The sequence below is a fragment of the Eurosta solidaginis genome, chromosome 4 (genome assembly GCF_040869045.1).
Source record: "Eurosta solidaginis isolate ZX-2024a chromosome 4, ASM4086904v1, whole genome shotgun sequence".
Taxonomy (NCBI): Eukaryota; Metazoa; Arthropoda; class Insecta; order Diptera; family Tephritidae; genus Eurosta; species Eurosta solidaginis.
The window spans coordinates 205,233,078-205,257,136 of NC_090322.1; the positions used below are offsets into that span (position 1 = coordinate 205,233,078).

General features: G+C 39.1%; 1 protein-coding gene across 3 annotated transcripts in view; it reads right to left on the reverse strand.

The window, feature by feature from the left end:
• Positions 1-24,059, reverse strand: part of OtopLb (Otopetrin-like b) — a 61,276-nt gene that overhangs the window by 33,307 nt on the left and 3,910 nt on the right. The window contains exon 1 of one of the 3 annotated variants that reach the window (XM_067779985.1): positions 13,362-13,513. The exons of 1 other annotated variant lie outside the window; for it this stretch is intronic. In XM_067779985.1, the coding sequence (XP_067636086.1) occupies positions 13,362-13,513 (152 nt within the window). Of the gene's footprint in view, positions 1-13,361; positions 13,514-24,059 lie in introns of those variants that run through there. One more of the 3 variants, XM_067779986.1, reaches the window with a different exon arrangement.

Below are 24,059 nucleotides of genomic sequence, written 5' to 3' on the forward strand. Positions count from 1 at the left end.
GAGCAACATTTACATACAAGGCAGCGAGAGATGAGATGTCACACACCGATGAATTTACTTATACGCTTATGTGTGTGCGGGAGACTGTAAACTACAAACACATGCATATACCTTATCTGAGTTGTCACAAGAGAGAGCAATAATTTGTGCACGTAGTTGTGGCTGGCGATTTTGTAGCCGAAACAACTAGTAACTTCTGGAAATCGAAGAGCCTAGAAGTATGCAGCGTAAACTATAAAAGCGATGCAGGCGAGTAAGAAGTAATTCAGTTTGATTTGAGTTGTCAAGCAGTTGCGATTAAGACGATATCAAGCGAGCAATAGCAGTACTATTTTGAATAGTAGAGTTTCATTGAGCTATCAGTCAGTGTGGTTATTAAGCAAGCTATTCGTTGCACAGTTGAGTGTATTGTGAAGTACCTTAATAAAGGCCATTTTGCATTATTACAAATTGGAGTTATTTATTCAACAGTTTAGTGATTCGAACTTAGCAGAGGATTGCAAATAAGAGGAGTTGCAAGTAAATTCGTTACAATTGGTGTCAGAAGAGGAATTGTTGAATAAATTCCGAAGATTGGGAATACAACTTGGACATGGCAAAGTTCAGTGAATTGAAGATCCAGCAACTGAAAAAGGAGTTGGAAAACCGGGGATTAAATACAACTGGGAATAAGATCGAACTTCAAGCACGGCTACGAGAGGTAATGGAATCGCAAGGAATTGATGTGGACGAGTTTGTCTTTTATCCGGATGGGGACGAAACAACAACAAAAATTGAAGAGAAAAACGAAACATCGCAGACAGTTACGAGCACAGACTTGAACATGATATTGGCTGCAATAACTGCTCAAACATCGACAGTGGCATCTCAGCTGGAATCGCAGGAGACACGTTTAACATCCAAGATGGAAGAACAGAAAACGTATATGTCATCTCAACTAGAAGAACAGAAAACGTATATGTCATCACAGATGGAATCCCAAGAGACACGAATAACATCGAAGATTGAAGCACAGGAAACACAAATTTCTTCACAACTTGACGAACAGAAGACGTATATGGTATCCCAACTGGAATCGCAGGAAACCCAAATAACATCACAATTGGAAGAACAGAAGACACATTTGGCGTCTCAACTGGAAGCGCAAGAGGCACGTATATCTGCAATGTCGGCACAAATTTCGGAACAGGTATCATCGCAGCTCTTTGTGAAACTGGAAGAACAGGATGCAAAAATTTTACAACTCGAGGACAAAATTGATGCCGAAATAGAAGCGTTAAAAGGTCGTATGGAGCAGTTACAACTAAACCGCCCAGCTGTTTCAGCGAGTAATCCAAAGGTAAAGACACCATCCTTTGACGGTTCTGTTCCTTTTCAGGTCTTTAAGCTACAGTTTGAGAAGACCGCAGCAGTGAACCAATGGAATGCTGAAGATAAAGTTGCAGCTCTGTTCGTGGCACTGAAAGGGCCTGCCGCGGAAATCTTACAGACCATCCCAGAGTACGAGCGGAACCACTACGAAACATTGATGAGCGCTTTAGAGAGACGTTACGGAAGCGAGCATAGGAAAGAGATATTCCAAATTGAGTTGCAAAACCGCTACCAAAAAGCAAATGAGACATTGCAGGAGTTTGCTTCAGATATTGAAAGATTGGCTCATCTTGCAAATGCAGACGCACCCGTGGAATACACTGAAAGGGTAAAAATTCAGAGTTTCATAAATGGCATACGAGATGTGGAAACGAAGCGGGCTACATATGCGAATCCAAAACTAACGTTTGCTGAAACGGTATCGCATGCACTGACTCAGGAAACAGCCTCACTTTTGAGTAAGCCAGCGTACAAAGCTCATCGCGTGGAAGTGGAAAAGCCAGACTGGGTAGACGCAATTTTGGAAGCATTGAAGGGTACGCAGCAGAAGAATAATGATGCAGTCAAATGCTTTAAGTGTGGAAAGCCAGGGCATATTGCGCGTTATTGCAACACCAACCCTAACAGTTCCAACAATGTGGGTGGTCGTAAACGCAGAGCAGAAGGAGATGAGCAAATCTCCAAGACAAATCAATCGTTAAACTAAAGCGAGTCAGCAGCAAGGGGCGACAGCTGACTCCCTCAATTGAATGCCCCATAATCTCTATCTCACAAATTGGAAGAAGGTCGAGCAATCTTACTGTCGGAGGAAATGTGGATGGAAAGGAACGTTTACTGACTGTAGATACGGGTGCATCTCATTCCATCATTCGAGCGGATTTAGTCAACAAGAAGATAAGACCATTGCATGGAGCAATATTGCGTACAGCCACTGGAGAAGACACCCAGGTAATTGGAGAAGTAGAATGTGAAGTAGCAATCGGGAACGTCACGGTACTACACAATTTTATAGTGGCAGATATTGTTGATGAAATCATAATTGGAGTGGACTTCTTAATCAACCAAGGCATCAAAATCGATATGCAAAGCAAGACGATGCGATATAAGAACATGGATGTGCCACTTAATTTCGGCTACGAGAGAGGCTACAGTAGTAAACGAGTGCTGGTGGAAGAGAGTCAGCAAATACCACCAAAATCAGAAGCAGTCATCTGGGCAAAGGTTGATGGAGATTGTGGGACAAACAAATTGTGGGTTGTCGAAGCAGCAAATAAATCAGCACTGAACATACTTGTAGGAAAAACCCTGGCTATGACAAAACAAGATGGACGTATTCCGGTAAGAGTACTAAATGAGTTCAAGTCACCATTCAATTTGACCAAAGGAGCTATTTTGGGAAGATGCCAAGAGGCCGAAGTAGTTATTAACTGTGAACAGCTCCAGGAACACGTTTCATCTAGTAATACTGATCTTTCAAATGATATCACGGCATGGACGCATGGGCTAGAGGAAGCCTATCAGAGTAAGGCAAAACAACTGCTCATAAAATACGCGAACATATTTGACCAGGATGGTTCCAAACCAGGCCGCACCAATGTTGTGAAACATCAAATTGACACTGGAGATGCGAGACCGATCCGTCAAGCTCCACGTAGTGTTCCACTGGCGAAGCGGGTAGTTGTGAGTCAAATCATTCAAGAAATGAACGACAGCGGCGTCATCGAACCATCAGCTAGTCCATGGAGCTCACCGGTAGTACTTGTAAAAAAGAAGGATGGAAAAATGAGGTTTTGCGTGGACTACCGGAAGTTGAATGACGTAACGAAAAAGGATAGCTACCCATTGCCAAGAATTGACGACACTCTGAACTAGCTATCTGGTACGAAATGGTTTTCCACGCTGGACTTGAAAAGCGGCTACTGGCAAGTGGAGGTGAAGGAGGAAGATAAAGAGAAAACAGCCTTCAGTGTCGGTGATGGTCTTTGGCAATTTACAGTGATGCCTTTTGGACTTTGTAATGCACCAGCTACTTTTGAGAGACTCATGGACCAGGTACTGAAAGGACTACATTGGAAAACATGCTTGGTGTACCTGGACGACATCATCGTATTGGGCAAGAACTTTGATTAACATCTTAAGAACTTGGAGGAAGTTTTCCAGAGAATAGCTGGCGCTGGTCTGAAGTTAAGTCCCAAAAAGTGTGCGCTGTTTAAAAAGGAAGTCAATTATTTGGGTCACAAGGTAACGACAGAGGGCATCTGCACTGCGAACGAAAAAATAGAGGCTGTACAGGATTGGCCAAGACCACAGAATCTACATGAATTGAGAAGTTTTCTTGGGCTGTGCACATATTACCGCCGATTTGTACCAAATTTTTCCAGCGTAGCCCATAGCCTCCATGAGCTTACAAGAAAAAACAAAGCTTTTGAATGGAAGAAGGAGCAAGAAGTGGCTTTCCAAACATTGAAGGAGCGTTTGTGCACTGCCCCAATGTTAGCATATCCGATTCCAGGAGCAACATTTATTCTAGATACAGATGCAAGTGGATATTCTATAGGAGGCGTTTTATCACAACTGGTCGATGGACAGGAGAAGGTAGTTGCATATTACAGCCGTTCGATTGGAAAACCAGAGAGGAACTACTGTGTTACGCGGAGAGAGCTGTTGGCATTGGTAGAGTGCATTAAACATTTTCACAAATACCTCTACGGCCAGCGATTCCATGTCAGGACAGATCACGCAGCATTGAAATGGCTTCTGCAGTTCCGTAATCTGGAAGGACAATTGGCACGGTGGATCGAGCGACTTCAAAGCTATGACTTTTCCATTGAGCATCGAAAAGGTAGTACCCATGGAAATGCCGATGCAATGTCACGAAGGCCATGTAGTTTGGAATGCAAGCACTGTTCAAAGGCCGAGGCTAAAGAAGACATTATAGATGTCCGGCTAATGACTATAACGTGTACGGATGAATGGGACAAGGAACAACTAAGAAAGTGTCAGCTAGAAGATACAGATCTGTCACATGTTATGCAAGGGCTCGAACGAAACGAAAGACCAAGCAGAGAGGATATGTCAGCAGAGAGTCCCATTGCGAAGTCATATTGGGCACAGTGGAACAGTTTGGAATTGATATCCGGTTGCTTGCATCGAGTATGGGAGAGTGAGGATGGTCAGTGCAAGAAGAAACTTATAGTTGTTCCCAGAAAAAGGATTCCTGACGTGCTCAGCGAGTTGCACAATGGTCCAAGTGGAGGCCATCTTGGAATCACGAAGACACTCGAGAAAATTAAGCAGAGATTCTATTGGGTTGGTTGCCGTCAGTTGGTCACCGAGTGGATTGCCAATTGCGAGGTATGCAACAGAGCGAAAGGGCCCAAAACCCGAAGTCGTGGCCAGATGAAGCAGTATATTTCAGGTGCACCATTTGAAAGGATCGCCATGGATGTCGCAGGTCCATTTCCTACTAGCAACCGCGGAAACAAATACGTACTGGTGGTTATGGATTATTTCAGTAAATGGCCAGAGGTATACCCAATCCCAAACCAAGAAGCAGAAACAGTAGCAGAAGTGGTTAAAAACGAATGGGTTGCAAGGTATGGTGTACCAATGGAGTTACATTCTGACCAAGGCAGGAATTTTGAATCAGCTGTGTTCCAAGAACTGTGCAAGAAGTTGGTCATTCGAAAAACACGGACAACTGCATTGCATCCTCAGTCCGATGGTATGGTGGAACGTTTCAATAGAACATTGGAGGAGCATTTAAGGAAAGTAGTCGACAAGTACCATAAGGACTGGGATACACACATATCATTATTCTTGATGGCCTACCGATCGGCAGTACATGACACAACGGGCCAAACTCCCGCAAAGGTAATTTTTGGCAATGACCTTCGACTGCCAGCTGATTTGAAGTATGGGATAGATGCCGATGCGGAGAGGAATGTCAAGAAATCCACTGATGTCTTAGAAGAAGAGCTGAGAGAGATACACGATCTGGTAAGGCAACGAGCAAAGATTATGAGGGACAAGATGAAAGCGAGGTACGATAAAGCAATTAATTCGGAAGGGTTTCAGGAAGGAGATTTGGTGCTGCTATACAACCCACAACGGAAAAAAGGGTTGTCCCCGAAATTGCAGTGTAACTGGGAAGGCCCATACAAAGTTGTAAAACGGATCAACGATGTAGTGTACCGCATACAAACCACTACCAAACCACGTACCAAAATGAAAGTGGTTCATTTGGAGAGATTAGCAGCGTTTAGATCGAGAGATTTGTCTGATCGGGACGATCAGACTTAGGTGGAGGGCAGTGTTACGAATATTAGCAAAACTAAGGAGTGCTGCCAGCTCTAAGCCGATCTAAGCAGTGACGTGAATGCACATCAATAATTCAATCATTATGTATCTACATAAACGAATCAATAATTGCGTCTACACATATGTACACATTCCGACGAGCAACATTTACATACAAGGCAGCGAGAGATGAGATGTCACACACCGATGAATTTACTTATACGCTTATGTGTGTGCGGGAGACTGTAAACTACAAACACATGCATATACCTTATCTGAGTTGTCACAAGAGAGAGCAATAATTTGTGTACGTAGTTGTGGCTGGCGATTTTGTAGCCGAAACAACTAGTAACTTCTGGAAATCGAAGAGCCTAGAAGTATGCAGCGTAAACTATAAAAGCGATGCAGGCGAGTAAGAAGTAATTCAGTTTGATTTGAGTTGTCAAGCAGTTGCGATTAAGACGATATCAAGCGAGCAATAGCAGTACTATTTTGAATAGTAGAGTTTCATTGAGCTATCAGTCAGTGTGGTTATTAAGCAAGCTATTCGTTGCACAGTTGAGTGTATTGTGAAGTACCTTAATAAAGGCCATTTTGCATTATTACAAATTGGAGTTATTTATTCAACAGTTTAGTGATTCGAACTTAGCAGAGGATTGCAAATAAGAGGAGTTGCAAGTAAATTCGTTACAATATTAAAAATTGCTTCAAATAAATGTTTTCATACATCTAAAGCAATACGGGCAATCCCCGCTTAACTCATTTATATATTTTTTAATGACCATTGAAGAAGGCATAATGCCGAACCGGTCTGCTTCGAAACCAAATTTAAGAGGGCTGATGACAGAGCGTTCCAGCAAGCATTAAAAAAATGTTTTTTAATTGGTTAAAATAAAAATAAAATGCATTGTAAAATCTATTTCGGGCATGAAAAGCTTCTTAGCAAAAAAACTCGTCTACTTTAGATGATATCATTCCGAGTAGGTTTGTAGGCTCTATCGATTTCAAGGAGCAAACTAAAAGAAACACAACGAAAATTACAGGACAAACTCGGCCTAACCTCGGAGGTAGATATTAAAGCTCGTGATATTCGATTGATAGAATATTCAAATAATTCGTTTGCTTGAATATTCGATTTTCAGAATTCGATTAGTTAAAATCGAATAATCGTATATTGTCTATAGAGTAGAGCCATTGAAGTAGAGCCATTGCATAAATAATGATAGTAATCCTCTCGCAGTGCTATGAACTACGTCGTTTTTTAGAACGCAATTAATAGCAAAACAATAACTACAAACGATATTTTCTTTTTATAGCAGAGCGGTAAGATTGGTAGGGCATTGCCTTCCATGGTCATTTCGGGATCATTTCGGTCACTCCCAGGCACTATTTCGTTGTTTTTGGGGCATGGTTTTATGAGCCATTTGGGGTCACATCGGGATGGTTGTTGGGACTTTCGGAATCATTTGGGGACTATTTCGTTGTTCTTCCGGGGAAATTGCGGGGTCAATTTATAGTAATTTCTTGATGATCTTGGGAACTATTTCGGGTTTCAGCTGGGATCATTCAAGGATCATTTTCAGGTAATTTGGGGATAGTTTTGGAGACTCTTTCGAAGTAATTTCGGGATCTTTTTGAGACTATTTCGGGATTATATTTGGTGGCTGCTCCAGGGTAGTTTCGATGTCAATTTCTGGTTATTTCAGGAGCTCGCGTGGTCATTTTGTGGTTTTTGAGACTCTTTCAGGGTCTTTTGGGAATCATTTTGTGGTCATTTCTCGATGATCTTAAGGACTATTTCAAAAAAATTTCGGGGTGATTTTGTGGATCTTCCGGAGTTATTTCAAATTCAATTTGTAGTCATTTCGTGATGATCTTCGGGACTATTTCGGCTGACTTACATGGTAATCCACACATAGTACATCGGATGCTTTCTTAAACGACTAAACATTTTACCTAAATTTTTTTTCTTTCCACTTGCAGCACCTCAGGCTTCTTTGATCATGAGATATATATATGAGGTTTGTGGTTGTAATGCTGCATACATGACTGATGCACTAAAGTTTCCGGCTTATCTTGCCACTAGTTTCCATATTAGTTAATGGTTGGTCAGGACTATTTCTAGAAAGATTTAAAGATTGGCGGAACAGCAATTTTTGAAATGGTTTAAAAGTGATTGAAAACAATATTGAAGTAAAAATCATAAAAAATGCCGAACATGTCTGGTATTTAATAGCCTCTAATGTAATCCCTTAGTATGTAATACCGAAAACTCCCAAAAATATACCGTAATATACATGAGAAAAAATTCTTTGAGTTGCATAGAACTTTTCGAGAAATCCATATTCAAAGCTCTCATTTGAGCCGATTGTTACTTATCACATCTTTTCATCTTGGAAAGACAAGGCATGACAAGTTGGAAAAGTACAACCTTTCTGTTTTTTTTAAAGCTGAAGATATTTGCGATGACTATAAATAAGTTCCAAAAAATTGTAAAAATGTCGATCTTTGACCAGTTTTTGGCATTCTTCCCAAAATATTGATTTTCCCGAAAGTTTTGTATGCTTATTAATGTTTTTTCCCTGGAATCGGAAAGTCATCATTTTTAAGACAAACCATTCCAAGATTTTGATATGTGCTAACCTATCGAATTAACAAAAATTCAACAAAGAAGAAATATTTGGTACATGCATGGCGTATACGTAATTTTTTTGTTTGAACACTTCATACAAAATCGAATAATCGTTGGATTGCGATTATTGGGCTTACCTAAATAAATCAACTATTCGAATAGTGAAATCCTATTCATAAACGTACAAAAATCTAAAATCGAATACTCGAATAATCGAATTATTCGAATACTTCCAAGAGCCCCAGTAAACATATCGCTCCAAATTAGTATGACTATTTTTACCCAAATAGTAATCGCCTGTCTAACATCAGATCTGCCGATATCTATAAATAAGAAAGTCAAAGTAATTTCTGCTTATTATGATACAGATTAGTTGCAATTGGTTACAATTGCAGCTGTGCATACAACATTTTAAATATATATTTAAAAAAAGTATAAAATAGTAAAAAGCTGTTTTGCATGCACCTATAAATACTGAACTACAAAATAATAATAACAATTGTAAGCGCATTATTGGGATTTGATACATGCAAACATGCCGCCGCTTGAAAAGAAGTTCCAGTACAGGTGATTGTCTTATCGCAGCTGGTGATCCGACAAGGCCTCATCTCAGGAAATGTGGATCCCAGTAAAAATTACTCCATTAAGTTTAAAGACTAATCAGAAATTGATGCAAACTCGCCCATCCGTAGCTATCGCCGCCAAATTCTGAAAGAGGACTTTTATCGCTTTTGTCGGCATTTTCTAGCCGAAAGAATAAACTCGGCAATGTTCCTCTCAGTGAAATTAACTTGTAGTCTAACATTCTTAGATTTTCTGCTTTAAAAATAATCCTGAAGCTTTAAACATTGCAATTTTAAGGAATTTGAAAAGGGGAGAGTTGGTTGACATCGAGGAAACTCACAACACAATGGTAATAAAACAACATATGGAGAAAAAAATTTCATGTTGGTAAAACTGAGATCGGTTGTTAAGCAAATCTCTGATGAGCTAGATACTTTACAACCTGCCAAACTGCCTCACTGACGACAGTTGAAAACATCAAGGATGGTCAAGGCATACTCCAAGTATTCTTTTCAACTGAGTGAAGGGCCCTTTCTTCCACTACTCTCAAGTAAAGTGTTGATAAGAATAACTTCAGGCCGGAACGGCTTTATTAAGTAATGCAGTTACGCTTTCATTCATATTTGTCAATGGAAGGTGAAAATAGCTAAATCGCTTACTGCAAGAACTAGCAGTACTGCGCACGGCTCCATATTTGTATTTATGTTTAGTCCAGAAAAGGCGTAATGTACAGCCGAGTACACGGAGTAAAAAAATTCCAAACGTTTGAGACCTGGACTATATTACGGCAGTTGCTGACCTCCAGGTGCAGAATTTAAAGCATCGTTCGAGGGAGGAATGAGTTACGCAACAAATTAAATAAATACCGCTCTCAGAACCGCCACGGGCTGTATTCTTATGTCCACAGCACACCATCTACATAATGAGGCGAGAATACTCCCCCCAGAAACATGGGCATCCCAACAGACATCTGATTGATGAGCCAACACCGCCCAGGGGCTTAAGAAGTCATCTCCGTAAGCATTATGGGGAAATACGGCACCTGAGAATACAGCCGTATGAAGCAAAAAATACAAGCAGGTCCTCAGTGAACTCCACAAACAGGCGTCGGACCTTTATGCCAGGAATTGCCCAGTGAATTCATTACTCAAAGAACAGTACCTAAAACTTGCGGAAGAGGAACGCACACTTCCTAGGAAAACGCAAGTCACTCTAGCACAACTTCGATCTGGATACTGTAACAGGTTAAACTCTTACCTATCCAAAATCAATCCCGACATACAAAATGTATGCCCTGCTTGTAATGTGTCCCCACATGACACCAACCATCTCTTTAATTGTAATGTGGAACCAATGCCTCTTACACCCCTTTCATTATGGTCCACCCCTGTTGAAACAGCAAGTTTCCTTGGACTCCCGTTAGAGGTTATTGATGACACTTTGTGATGGATCGCAGCTATTGGATGGGGGAAGCACTGCTACAATAACACCAACAGGGAGGAATGATCTTAGACAGTATTAAGGACTTAATTATTTACACAGAGAGCTCAAAAACAGAAGGGGACTGTTTGTGACTTGTAATCGCTGCAAAAACATCAGAAAAAACGACTTCCTTACTCACTGATTGCAGGAAAGTACAGTCTCAGATAGCATTGTAATGATATTTGTGGATAGACATGGTGTCTTAAAGACAATAGAAGCCAACTTCATTAAATTAAAAGCTATACTGAGGTGTTAAGCCTAGCTGGCGTCCATAAATCATCTCAATGTCTGCCTTTGTTGGGATCAGGTATTGAACAAAAGGAATCCTTTGAGGGAAGAATGGGCTTGGATGAGGAATTCTACATAGACTGATAAACAGTGAGGAAGGAAGCTGGGACTGGGCTTTAATCGAAGAATTTGAGGGTCAACGAACTTTATCGACTTCTAGAATATTGCAGTGTATTTCTTTAGTAGGCGTATGCTATAGAGCGAAAAGCTATACTACCCCAGTACAATCCAGCTGCAGGGACTTATGGAATGATGGCTCAGATTATTGGGGGCATGGTTCTGAGACAGCTACGAGGTATATGATCAAGCTAATTTCAATTAAACATAATTTTCCAATGCATAGTTTGCATATGCTTTGCCGGGAACCCCATTTAGGAATAGAAGAATACCAACAGGTACTTTTCAAAACGTGCTTTCAAAAAGACAATAAAATCATGCGTGTATAGTCTCTTATCATGGATCTCTCCAGGTCGATAGCGGACTTACCAAGTCTGAAGCCACACTGACCATGTGTTTCAGTTAATACATTAGATAAGCGGCATTTATGCGCTGTTTTTGGGATCGAGTTTTGTGGAATAACTGTAATTCATTTCAATTTAATATGCGCTCTGGCGCATGCTCTTAGCTTTACTACTTAACTTAACCGTGAAGGAAGCTTTCTTATGCAACTCAATCTTCTTTGCTTCCCGGTGCGCTGCTATGCTGTAATATACCATCATTATCAGTAAGTGTCGCTTAACGGCCTACGCGATTTTGCCGTTTGGTAACAAGTCACACCAGCTATCCCTGTTCCGCAATAAATGACGATTACGATTGGGAGCACCAAGGGAAGCCAAGACTTTCTACACCTGCCTCTCGCAAATCAGTGAAGGTCCCCCCCTTGCTCTGCTTCCAAACTGACGTGTCGACTATTTTGGCCGGAGCGTCTTCGTCCATTCGCATAACATGACCTAGCCAGCGAAGCCTTTGAATTTTTATTTGCTGCAATATCGTCAAATCTGCGTAAAGCTCATTCAGCCCATCATTCACATTTTGCTGTGAAAAACTTCGCTTTGCGAGTTGGAAGCGCTTTCGAAGGCTAGTAAAAGGTACAATTGAAAAATGTAGAAAAATAGCTTAAGCCATTTAAACATTGTGGCTTGGATAGAGATGTGAAACCTGAAATATGCATAGATTAGAACCCGATGATAAGAAAAATAAAGGAAAAACCTTAGAGGGAGCTTGTATCGTGTGATAATGAGAAGAGTTAAACAAGATATTCAAAAACACGCATTAAACGACGAGGCTGCTAGTGGCGGCAGAATTTCCAGATCTTGAAGCAGGTCCTAGAAAACGTATATTATTGGCCATGAGAAACCGAATAATTCTATAAAATACTTATTTGGGGGGTTTTTCGTTTGGTCGTCAAACAAATTCTGATAATACAATGACACATTCAGTCTAGGTGAGTTCTTTATTGACCGGACAGTTTAACCTTACCTAAAACGACGCATGTTTCTGGAGATCTTTTAAAGGTAAGGCCAAATCTAGTCAAAACATAGATACATAACTCCTTTGACCCCCAGCGAGTTAGGGGGCTTATAATATATCCGTCGAAGGTATATCTGTCGTAAAAGGTGGCTTTAATACCAAATTAATTCAAATGGGTTGTGTAGCGCAACCCTTTCATGGGGTTGCCAACGAAATTTATAGCTTCTCCAACACAAATGTCAACCTCACCCGTGGCGAATCCTGTTTCTTTAGCAGCCGAGGCTCTGGCGACCACAAGTTCCAAATGGATGTAGGGATAGAAGGGCAGTATGGCCTAGAAGGTATCATGTGGTCTTACTAAATCGTTCCCAAAATGGTGCTCGTTAGGGCAGCATACCGGATCTATATCCCACAAAGGACCATCAGCATCGATAACACTCCCCAAAATCTTCCGGTAGTGCCATTATAGCTGCGAAAACGACAATAACCTAGCTCCTTTTGGTGGTAAGTTTGACTAAAGTAACAATGATCCTTTGTGACCTGTCCTTTTAATTAAGTAGAGTGAAAAAGTAAAAAAAAAGTAAATTTTTTCCGTCAAATTTTAGGACAGCAATATATATATATAATGAGAGTCATAAAGAATACCCTTGATTTGCATTCGTTTCCATTACTGAGGTTCATTTAATAGGAACAGCATTTTGTCAAAATTGCATATTAGTATCTTATCAGATATTTGAAGAGAATTCTTAATTGACTGAAATCCCTTTCACAGTGTCACTAGGTCTTTTATATGCCCAGTGAATGCTTTTCTGTGAAGCAATACTGGAGACCATGAATTTTTTCCGATTTTCTTTGAATTAGTAAATGGCGAGTGATGTTACAAAACAACTGAGATGTGAGGTTATGTAATAGGATAATTATGATCATCAGGGACTTAGCATGAAAACCAGTGTATAAGAATGAATTTAAGGGGCTTTATATAAACTTAATCAATATTACATTAACAGATTCGCAAGCTTCATATTACTGTTATATGCAGTACACTAGCACTTGAAAATTTATATATTTTATAGGTAAAATAAGTAGGACGATTGCACTGCTCCTTTTCTTATTTCGAAGGTTTCTTAAAAATATTTCAGAAACCGCGAGCACAGTACCAAAACACTACTGTCTTTATGCACATATGTAAGTAGAATATTTTTTCATTTGTATATTTGTATTTTCATTTTTATATCCTTTATTAATTCAAACAAACTTTGGCACATATCCTGGTATGTCATTGTGATAACGAACGCGTTGTTTCGGTTTTAATGCTGCAAATGGTGCAACAACAGTAAAATCGGATACGGTCCAACAGTAGCTGGTCAGAGAGGATTCACGTGCCCGATAGAGATCGCTTAGTGACATATTACGATGAAAGTTTAAGACGAACTGCGGTTAAGTTAAGAAATAATTCAAGTTGCTATTGTAGTAGGATCTATTTATAAATGTGTAACAATTTTTTCAGCTGCGAAAGCCGAAAATGCTCTAGAAATATGTATATTTGCATGGATGTATTACAGCCACATTCTCGGCTCAAAAAAATTAACTTTTTGCACTTACAAGGTGACTAAAAATATATTATAATAGTAATTTGGCGTGAATATAAATAAAATAAATACTTGACGTAATTCACCTACAAGGTGATTTAGGCTGAGCTTCTCCTTCAATTTGCATCGTGCTCCTTTTTAATTTTTTCTACAAATTGGCTTGTAGATCCCATATTTTTTGCCGACTTCTAACGGCAGCTGCAAGGCAGATGAGACGGGGGGCTACCCCGATCACGTAAGCACTTAACGATGAATGGTAATGGTCGTCCAACCAGGCTACTCGCTGTGCTAACTAGCACCAATTGGTAAAACCAAGGGAATTAAAATCGTTTTCCACCTGCCCTTCCACCAGAGTGGGGGCCGCGATCTTCCTCTGGGTTCCGATAAAAACACTTTCTTAGCCAGAGTGTCATCTTTCATTCGCACAACATGGCCTGAGCATTATTTTCGTGTGCAGAGAGAGAACTTTACTTTTCAATTACCTACCTAGTTCAAAGCCGATGTTGTAGTTTGTGTTAATGTGGGTGGTAGCCGTGGTGTGATGGTAGCATGCTCCGTCTACAACACCGTATGCCCTGTGTTCGCACCCCGGGCAAAGCAACATCAAAATTTTAGAAAATAAGGTTTTTCAATTAGAAGAAAATTTTTCTAAGCGGGGTCGCCCCTCGGCAGTGTTTGGCAAGCGCTCTGAGTGTGTTTCTGCCATGAAAAGCTCTCAGTGAAAACTCATCTGCCCTGCAGATGCCGTTCGGAGTCGGCATAAAAGTCCCGTCCGGCCAATTTGTAGGGAAAATCAAGAGGAGCACGACGCAAATTGGAAGAGAAGCTCGACCTTAGATCTCTTCGGAGGTTATCGCGCCTTACATTTATTTTATTTTATTTTTAAATAAACGAAGTGTTCTCTTTCGAAATTATGGCGGCCAACAGTGGGGTGATTACCAAGGCGCGAATGAGCTGGCTTTTCTTTTATGACAGCAGGTATCCCGCTTAGAAAAACTTGCTTCTAATTGAAAGCATTCGTTTCTAAGTTCTTAACGCTTCTTCACTCCAAAGTTGAACCCAGGATTTTCAGCTGAGGATGATACTACCACCACAACACGGAGCCACGGCCAACTTTGATGAATTTTAGGTCGATATTTCCTTTCTATGTGAGAAGGGAAAGACCATAAATCTTCTTGTTTTTCAAATAGGAATTTATTACCTTTTCAGTTTAAAAACCACTGATGAATGATTTCAAAATAGTCCCGAAAAGATTCCTCAATATTTCCTTAATAATCCCGAAATTTCTCCGAAATTATCTTGAAATAGTCCACCTTCAAATGGCCTTGAAGTGATGTCGAAAAGAATGAAGAGAGCCCGAAATATTCTCAAAACAATTCTAAAATATTCCGCAAATTACTCCGAATTTTTTACTGAAATAGTCTAGAATAGATTTCGAAACAATACTGGAATGACAATAAAATAGTAACAAAATATGATCTCGAAATTATCCGAAGATAGTTCGAAAGAGTCACGAAGTTATTGAAAAATAATTCCGAAATGATCTTATAGTACTGAATTGTTCCCAAAAATATCCCCAAATGGTCATCAAGTGATTCCGAAATATTCTTTTAATAATCCTAAAAAATTCGCAAACGATACCGAAATTGACCTGAAATAGTTCTTAATTGATAAGCAAATCAATACATACATAGGTGATAATGAAATAGTCACGAAACTATTTTGAAGGGATCTGCCGATTAGGTGGCACTCTACTTACACTGTGCATTTCGGCCTGATTCTAATACATCTAACCTAATCTGAATAGATCGTTTATATTCAGCAAGTCGTACTTCAGGCATCTTTCACATATTCACTTAATTAGATATAGAAGATATAGCCATTACGATAGAGGAATTGATACTTCACTTGCTAATTCAGTCCAAAGAACTACCCATGAAATGTTTCCAAAATAGTCTTGAAATAACTTCTGAATTTGTTCTGAGGAGGTTCTCGAAATATTCCCGAAAGCAACCCTGAAGTGCATTCGAAATATTCTCAAAAGGATCTTACAATAATCCGCAAATTATCATGAAATGATGCCAAAATTATCCAGAATAGATATTGAAAACAATCCTAAAATGGCAACATAATAGTAACAAAGTGATTCCGAAAACAGTTCTGAAAATAGCTTTAATAATTCCGAATTATTCCCAAAAACTATCCGGAAATGATCATGAAGTTATGCCGAAATGCTTTCTGTATCCTAAGATAGTCAACAAATGATAACGAAATGGTCCACAAATAGTCCTGAACTATTAATTGAAACAATACTGAAATAATAATGAAACAGTCTCAAAATGGCCCAGAAGAGATCCGCCAATTGGGCGGCAACCTATTTAAAAATTATCAGTCAGTTCACAGTGCCATTTAAACTCTTCCGACACGATGATTTTGAACACGTCTTGTAAATTTTAAAAGGTTTTGAGCTTATCGTATTTTATAAGCTTTACAAATAGGTTTACATTTGTTTTTTTTTTTTACAGATATCTATATATATAAAAAGAAGTGTACATTTTGATTGTCACTCCATAACTCGAGAACGGCTCGACAGATTGCCATGCAATTTTTAGGAAAGATACAGGAAGGAGAGATGATGGTTAGTTGATTTTGAAATCCCAAATTGGTTTAGCCATATATATATAAAAATTAAATTCTGTGTGTGTGTGTGTTCGCTATGGAAACGTATTTCCCACACATCAACCATCACCAAATTTTGGTTATGGGTTCCTTCGATCAACGGGAAGGTTTTAGGCTAAAAATAATTTCGATATATAAAAGGTGCGTGGCACCTCCCATACAAATGGAATCTTTGGTACTGCATACCTTTGAAGGTATATATGCCAGAACATTGAAATTCAATGAGGAGTTATATGAGGTCAATCCCTAACACGACGAAGAAAATGTGGAATTTGGAGAAAGGGGGCGTGGCACCTCCCATACAAATGGAATCTTTAGTAATGCATAACTTTGAAGGTATATATGCCAGAACATTGAAATTCAGTAAGGAGTTATTTGAGGTCAATCCTTAACACCACCAAGAAAATATGGAATTGGGAAAAAGGGGGCGTGGCACTTCCCATACAAATGGAATCTTTGGTACTGCATACCTTTGAAGGTATACATGCCAGAACATTGAAATTCAATGAGGAGTTATATGAGGTCAATCCCTAACACCACCAAGAAAATTCGGAATTTGGAGAAAGGGGGCGTGGTACCTCCCATACAAACGGAATCTTTAGTAATGCATAACTTTGAAGGTATACATGCCAGAACATTGAAATTCAGTAAGGAGTTATATGAGGTCAATCCCTAACTTACTTACTTACTTAATTGGCGCTTAACCGTCTAAACGGTTATGGCCGTCCAACAAGGCGCGCCAGTCACTCCTTCGCTCCGCCAACCGGCGCCAATTGGTCACACCAAGGGAGTTTAAATCGTTTTCCACCTGGTCCTTCCAACGGAGTGGGGGCCGCCCTCTACCTCTGCTTCCATAGGCGGGTTCCGATAGAAACACTTTCTTGGCCGGAGCATCATCTTTCATTCGCATAACATGGCCTAGCCAGCGCAGCCGCTGCGTTTTAATTCGCTGGACTATGTTGATGTCTGCGTATGGCTCGTACAGCTCATCATTAAATCTTCTTCGGTACTCGCCATCGCCAACGCGTAGAGGTCCATAAATCTTTCGAAGAACTTTTCTCTCGAACACTCCCAAAGCCGCTTCATCTGCTGTTGTCATGGTCCATGCTTCTGCCCCATATAGCAGGACGGGTACGATAAGTGACTTGTAGAGTATGATTTTCGTTCCCCGAGAGAGGACTTTACTTTTCAATTGCTTACCTAGTCCAAAGCAGCATTTATTGGCAAGATTGATTCTTCGCTGGATTTCAGTGCTGATGTTCTTGCTAGTGTTGATGCTGGTTCCCAAATAAACGAAGTCTTTTACTATTTCGAAATTATGGCTGCCAACAGTAGCGTGGTTCAATCCCTAACACCACCAAGAAAAGGCGGAATTGGGGAAAAGGGGACGTGGAACCTCCCATTCAAATGGAATCTTTGGTACTGCATACATTTGAAGGTATACATGCCAGAACATTGAAATTCAATGAGGAGTTATATGAGGTCAATCCCTAAAACCACCAAGAAAATGCGGAATTTGGAGAAAGGGGCGTGGCACCTCCCATACAAATGGAATCTTTAGTAATGCATAACTTTGAAGGTATACATTCCAGAACATTGAAATTCAGTAAGGAGTAATATGAGGTCAATCCCTAACACCACCAAGAAAATGCAGAATTGGGAAATTAGGGGGCGTGGAACCTCCCATTCAAATGGAATATTTGGTACCGCATAACTTTGAAGGTATACATGCCAGAACATTGAAATTCAGTAAGGAGTTATTTGAGGTCAATCCTTAACACCACCAAGAAAATATGGAATTGGTAAAAGGGGGCGTGGCACCTCCCATACAAATGAAATATATTATACTCCATATATCTGGATGTCGTAATGGTAGGATAATTAAAATTGGTAAGGAGCTATGTGACGTTAAATCCTAAAACCTCCAGTAAAATGTGAAATGGGGAAAAACTATGGCTGCCGTACAAACTTAAGTTATTTTAACACCTAAAGTTTGACTGCATTGTTGAGTTTAGCTGTCATGCCTTTTGGACGTTTAGTAATCTGCCGCTGTTAAAACGATTGTTAAGCTTCAGTCTATCTACATCTTCTATTGAAATCAAATTCTGTGTGTGTGTTCCCTATGAAAACGTGTTTGCTATACTTCGATCAGCAGCAAATCTTTTCTCGAGGTTCCTTCCATCAAGACGAAAGTTTTTCATATTTCAGATTTTAAATTTAAATGTTTTTGTTTTTTGACTATGCGAAAGAACTATCTTAGCTCCATCATCATCTATCATGTTAACAAAATCAATTTCCTGGTGAAGTGGCGAAATATAAATCGATCGACACAGTTACAGATGAAGATAAAATTGTGAATTATCCAAATGTATTTCTATACTCCTTAGAACCAAAAGGAATTCCTCCGCATATATCAACTTTTAAAATTGGCTCACCAGTAATGCTTCTTCGGAATGTAATCAAAGCAACAATCATCAGCGGTAATAGCAATACAATAATATAAAATAAGATAAAATAAGATACAAGAATAATAGATGCTCTGAGCTGAGCTTCTACTCCAATTTGCGTCGTGCTCCCTATAATGTTTTCTTACAAATTTCCGGAACGGGGCCAACATGTTTTACGCCGACTCCGAGCGGCATCTGCAAGGCCAATGAGTTTTCACTGAGAAGCTTTTCATCGTAGAAATACACTCAGAATACTTGCCAAATCACTGCCAACGGACGGCCACGCTTAGAAAAGCTTGTTTCTTATTGAAGAAATTTGTTTCTAAATTTTTGGTGTTGCTTTGCCCGGGGCTTGAGCCCAGGATATTCGGTGTGATAGGCGGAGCACGCTGCCACCACACTACAGCGGGCGCAAGATATAGAAGATAATAGCTGTATTTTTTCTTTGTTTGCCCATGTACATATGCACTTAAGCTTTTTATGGACTGGCCTAACTTTATCTGCACGGCCGATATCTTTATTATATCATTTCGGTTATTTCGCCACACCCTGTAGATACAAAAGTGTGCGTCACGAGTCTGAGTGAGATCAGATAACTAAGTTTCACTCCTTAATTACACAAGTTATTAGCACCTAAAAAAATTGCTCTTCGCATCATTGGAAATATTTTGCTTTTTATGATTGCACTTTTTGTTTACATAATCACTTGGAGTTGGCGGGCAAGTTCGTTGTTGTTGTTTGTTGTATTGACATTTTCAAAATCGTGTAGCAGTAGCAATTAATTTTACCTTACAAACATCACCAATTCAGAAATTTTGCTTGCGGTGACAAGTTTTTCTCTAGTTAATATTCGCTTACAGTTTTTTGCACGGTTAGAAATTTGAGCCTAAATCTTAAACCTTTCATGCGTTTTTCAAAGTCTTTTCATCTAGGTACATTTTAAACCTCTCAGTTTACTACTCTGTTTTCTTATTCAATTCAGAGCTGAACAATAATTCTAAAATCTCGAAATTATTTAAAAAAATGCTTAAAACAACCTAAAAATAGAATGCTTTTGACTTTAAAACAAATCGCATTGGCTCGCAAGAGCGCCCTCAGCGGGCTATGGGGGCATAGAATATACCCCTGGCAGGTAAGCGAAACCCTCCAACCCAATTTTCAATCTCACCCACCCATGGCGAATCCCGCTTCCTTGACAGCTGAGGCTCTGGCGACCCCAAGTTCCCTGGAGCTTGGGGGTGGGAAACGGGATGGCCTAGAAGGTTCAATCTGGTCATATAGATGGTCGGGCTTGTACCTTAATGGTGCTTGTTACAGGAATGTACTGAATCGATATCCGGCAAAGGACCATCTAAATCGATAACGCTCTTCAAAACCTTCGAGGAGTGTCTTTATCGCTACAACAACAGCAACTTTCTTTTGTTTCTCTTTAGCTCCAAAAATATATATATATAAGTTTCGCTAGAATGACACGAAAAATTATCAATACCAATGTTGAAGTAACTAGTTTCCTTGAGCAATATTACTCTGATGGTAATTTGTGCATATAGCGCCTATTGAACGGGATGAGGTACTGTTATTAATACAACAGCAACATATATAAAACATTACCACAAATCTCTTCTAATGTTTGGCCGGCACAAAAATAAACTACATAAATTAGTTTCCTTCCAGTGTGCGGACTTAGCACGTTTTCTAATTAACCAAACTTTTGGACGTACCGCTAGACGTACAGTTTAAGCTTTCGTTAGTGCCTTCCGTCGACGGCCCAACGTAACGATGGTCCAATGCACACGGTACAAAGCAACGTTTGACCAACGCCCAAGACTTGCTTATGTTGGTCCCAATTGACGATATGACGATACAAGTGGACATGTCATCAGCTTGTTGGGGTTACAGAGCTATTTTAAACCTCTTCCAATACTGGAGGGCGGCTGATGCGGATAAGATCGGTGGTGAGACCTGATTTTGTTAAGCGACTTCAGGAGAACGAAAACCTTAGCTAGCTTTAACTTTTTTTTTAAAGTGCAGGCTTACGCCGCTACCATGGGGGAACTATACAAGGTGGCGGAAAGGTGAGAGCTGATTTGTACTATTTTAATATTATTTCATACATCAACTTTACAAATATTATTGCAAAAACAACCTTGTATGGTTCCGCCAAAGATTATCGAAAATAAAGATGTTGCAGGGACGAAAAATCGTGTGAAGCAAGCTTCACAAAATTCTAGTAGGTCACATTCACCACTTGCCACAGCCGAATTTGTTAAACTACCACTGTCTGTATTTGTTATTTAACAATTATTTGTACACTTTTTATTCAGCTAATGTGTTCAGAATTTTAACTTTTACTCTTTAAAACTCCAATCAGTGTATTTCTGTGCTTAAATAATATTAAAAATTGTGTTAAAGTTTTTGGTGTGGTGAAAGTGACCTACTAGAATTTTGTTACGCTCCGCTGCTTTCCACCGAAGTTTGCGCGTGCAACATCTTTATTTTCGAATCTTTGGTTCCGCCATGGCCGCTATCGAATGTCACAAATATCGGAGCAGCGGCGGCGTAACCATAAAATCATAACAGGATAAAACAGCCAATCGAACCTACCTTATGCAAATCAATGTAATCGATTAATGGTGCCATACCATAACGCTAAAGCCATAACCATATTATAGCCAACCAATTGGCTTTTGGTTTCTCGCCATATCCATAACCTAAAAATATTTGAGTTGGTGAATTCAATAACTTTTTGTAGATTTTATTCATTGTTTTGGATACGTTCTGACTAAGAGCCTTATTTTTTGTGGAATATGTTTGTAATTTTTTGCGTTTTCTTCATTTTTATGAAATTTTCACGATTTTTAGGTTAAGGCACCATTAATCGATCATATTGGAGGTGGTTATGGATATGGGTATGGTTACGACTATGGCGTTTAGGAAGGCGAGTAAGTTTAATTGGCCCTTAAACCTCTACTTCAGAAATTCTTAAAGAAAAATTTTAGAATTTTGTGCATGGTAGAAATCAAAAAAGCGATAAACCAATATTGTGGTAGGATTCTGAATACTGCGACAATATTTTTTTTGCCTTAAAGTATGCAATTTAAAACTAATTCAAGTTATACGTAAAACCTGATACAGCGACCTAAAAAAAAACGTAATAAATTCGGGCAGCATTCGCGACGCTGGTTTCCGTAATTGCTAGTTCCAAATGCGACGCGCAGTCTTCAACACGTGAGATAAATCGTCAAGTGGTTACTAAATTAAATAAATTAAATTTGATTGCAATTGTGTGAAATAATAATTATTATAGTAAAATAACTATACTAAAACAATATCCGTGTATGTTATTTATTTAGAAAACTTCAAAGTTCACAAGCCGCGGTAATTTAACAAGTGCTCGCTAAAGACAAAACGTCCAAGGAGTGCTGAAAAAAGCATGCGTGTGTGTACGTATGTATTGAGGTATGTACATTAATGCACATATGTATCTAAATATGTACAAACTTGTGTGTATATAAAAGTGTTGACATGCTGCTGTTAAAAAAGTGCAATAGAATAAGAAAAATGTTGTTCAAGGTGCTTTTTGTAAAAAAAAAGATCAAGCAAAAGTGCACAAAAAAAAAATGTGTGAGTGCGAGCGTATGTAAGTGAAGTGATAGTGGCTAAATAAAACCTCTAGCACGAATTAAGCGAAATTTACAAACAGGAACTAAAGACGTGGAGATTGAGAGAAAAGACTTTCGAATTATTTGTTAGGGTGAGTAGTTAATTTTTGATTCTACTGCCCAGTTTTTCAGTACAAGTTATACTCAGTTTGTTTTGCAGTTTTTTATTAATTTTTAACAGAATTTTGAACTAAGCTTATCAGTATCGAAAAAAAAATTTGATTTAGCCATGCCCGCCCGTCTGTGCGTCTGTCCGTTAACACGAGTAAATATTGAGATATCTTCACCAAAGACGGTATACGGGGATATCTAGACCCAGAACCGATTGGTATTGAAAATGAGTGAAATCGAATGATAACCACGCCCGCTTTTTATATATACAACATATTGGAAAATACAAAAAACTCCACTATTTAGTAAATAATACACCTAGAATGTTGAAATTGTATGTGTGGATTGCTATTGGTCGAAATTTGGAAACATTTTTGAAAATTGACGGTTCACCGCCCACTTGTGATAAAATCAATTTTACAAATATTACACAAGCCTGCAAGGTTTTTTTTGTTTGGGATCAGGAAGTAATTTCTAACGTATTTCTGCGTGCTGAGTCCGAATCCGTCCTCAGATTTAGTCCAGCACGTCAGGATTTTGAAACATCCTAACCTAAAAGTGTAAAAACGCTGTTTTTAGCTTTTTTTGAGTTTATATTTTAATAATAGAAATTTTTTTTGTGCAAATCTGCTTACAGTATTTTTGAGAACAACTCTTTCCCCACAAGATCCATTTTCGAACGGCTCGATTCGATTTTTTTTTTCCCGAGATATGGTCAATTCAAGATGGGGTATGTTGTCGAAGCAAAGAGGATAAATATAATAAGAGTCGTCACTCGTTATTTATTTGGCATTTACTCGATGTAAACTGTGAGGTTGTCGCTACTTTTTTTTATGAGAGAAATTTTTGAATTGCCTCCCATTTATCCATGCGGTGTTGCCACTTTATGCAAACGTGATTTTTGGAAAGAGAATTAAATAATTAATTGAATACAGTCGGAAAAATAAACACAAATACCCCATGAAAATTTATAGAAGACATTTATAAACATCTCGCCCAAAAAAAAAAAGTAGCGACTACCTCACAGTTTACATCGATTAAATGCCAAATAAATAACGAGTGACGGCTCTTATTATATTTATCCTCTTTGGCCGAAGTCACATATCATGAGGTGGCCGCTAACACTTTGGGTCACGAATTTATTATTGATATAAGTGCTACTAAAAAAATTGAAACGTATGCGCGTGAAAAAAACGCCTATCCTCGCTTAGATAATTCTTAGGAGACCCATCTAGCGGCTGTGGTTAAACAACTAGCTAAAGCTACAGGGTACACCGACAAGTGGAGATACAACACTCTGTTGTATTTTTGTGTATAACATCTAGCTGAATCAGTTGTGATAGATAGTAGACGCGCATAGAATACATGGAATTAGTGAAGAGGGTGAAGCATGGACACATATTTCAGTTACTACAGTACTAATTTTATGCGTAGCAATTTCAGAGGTGTATTTAAAGTTTGTCGC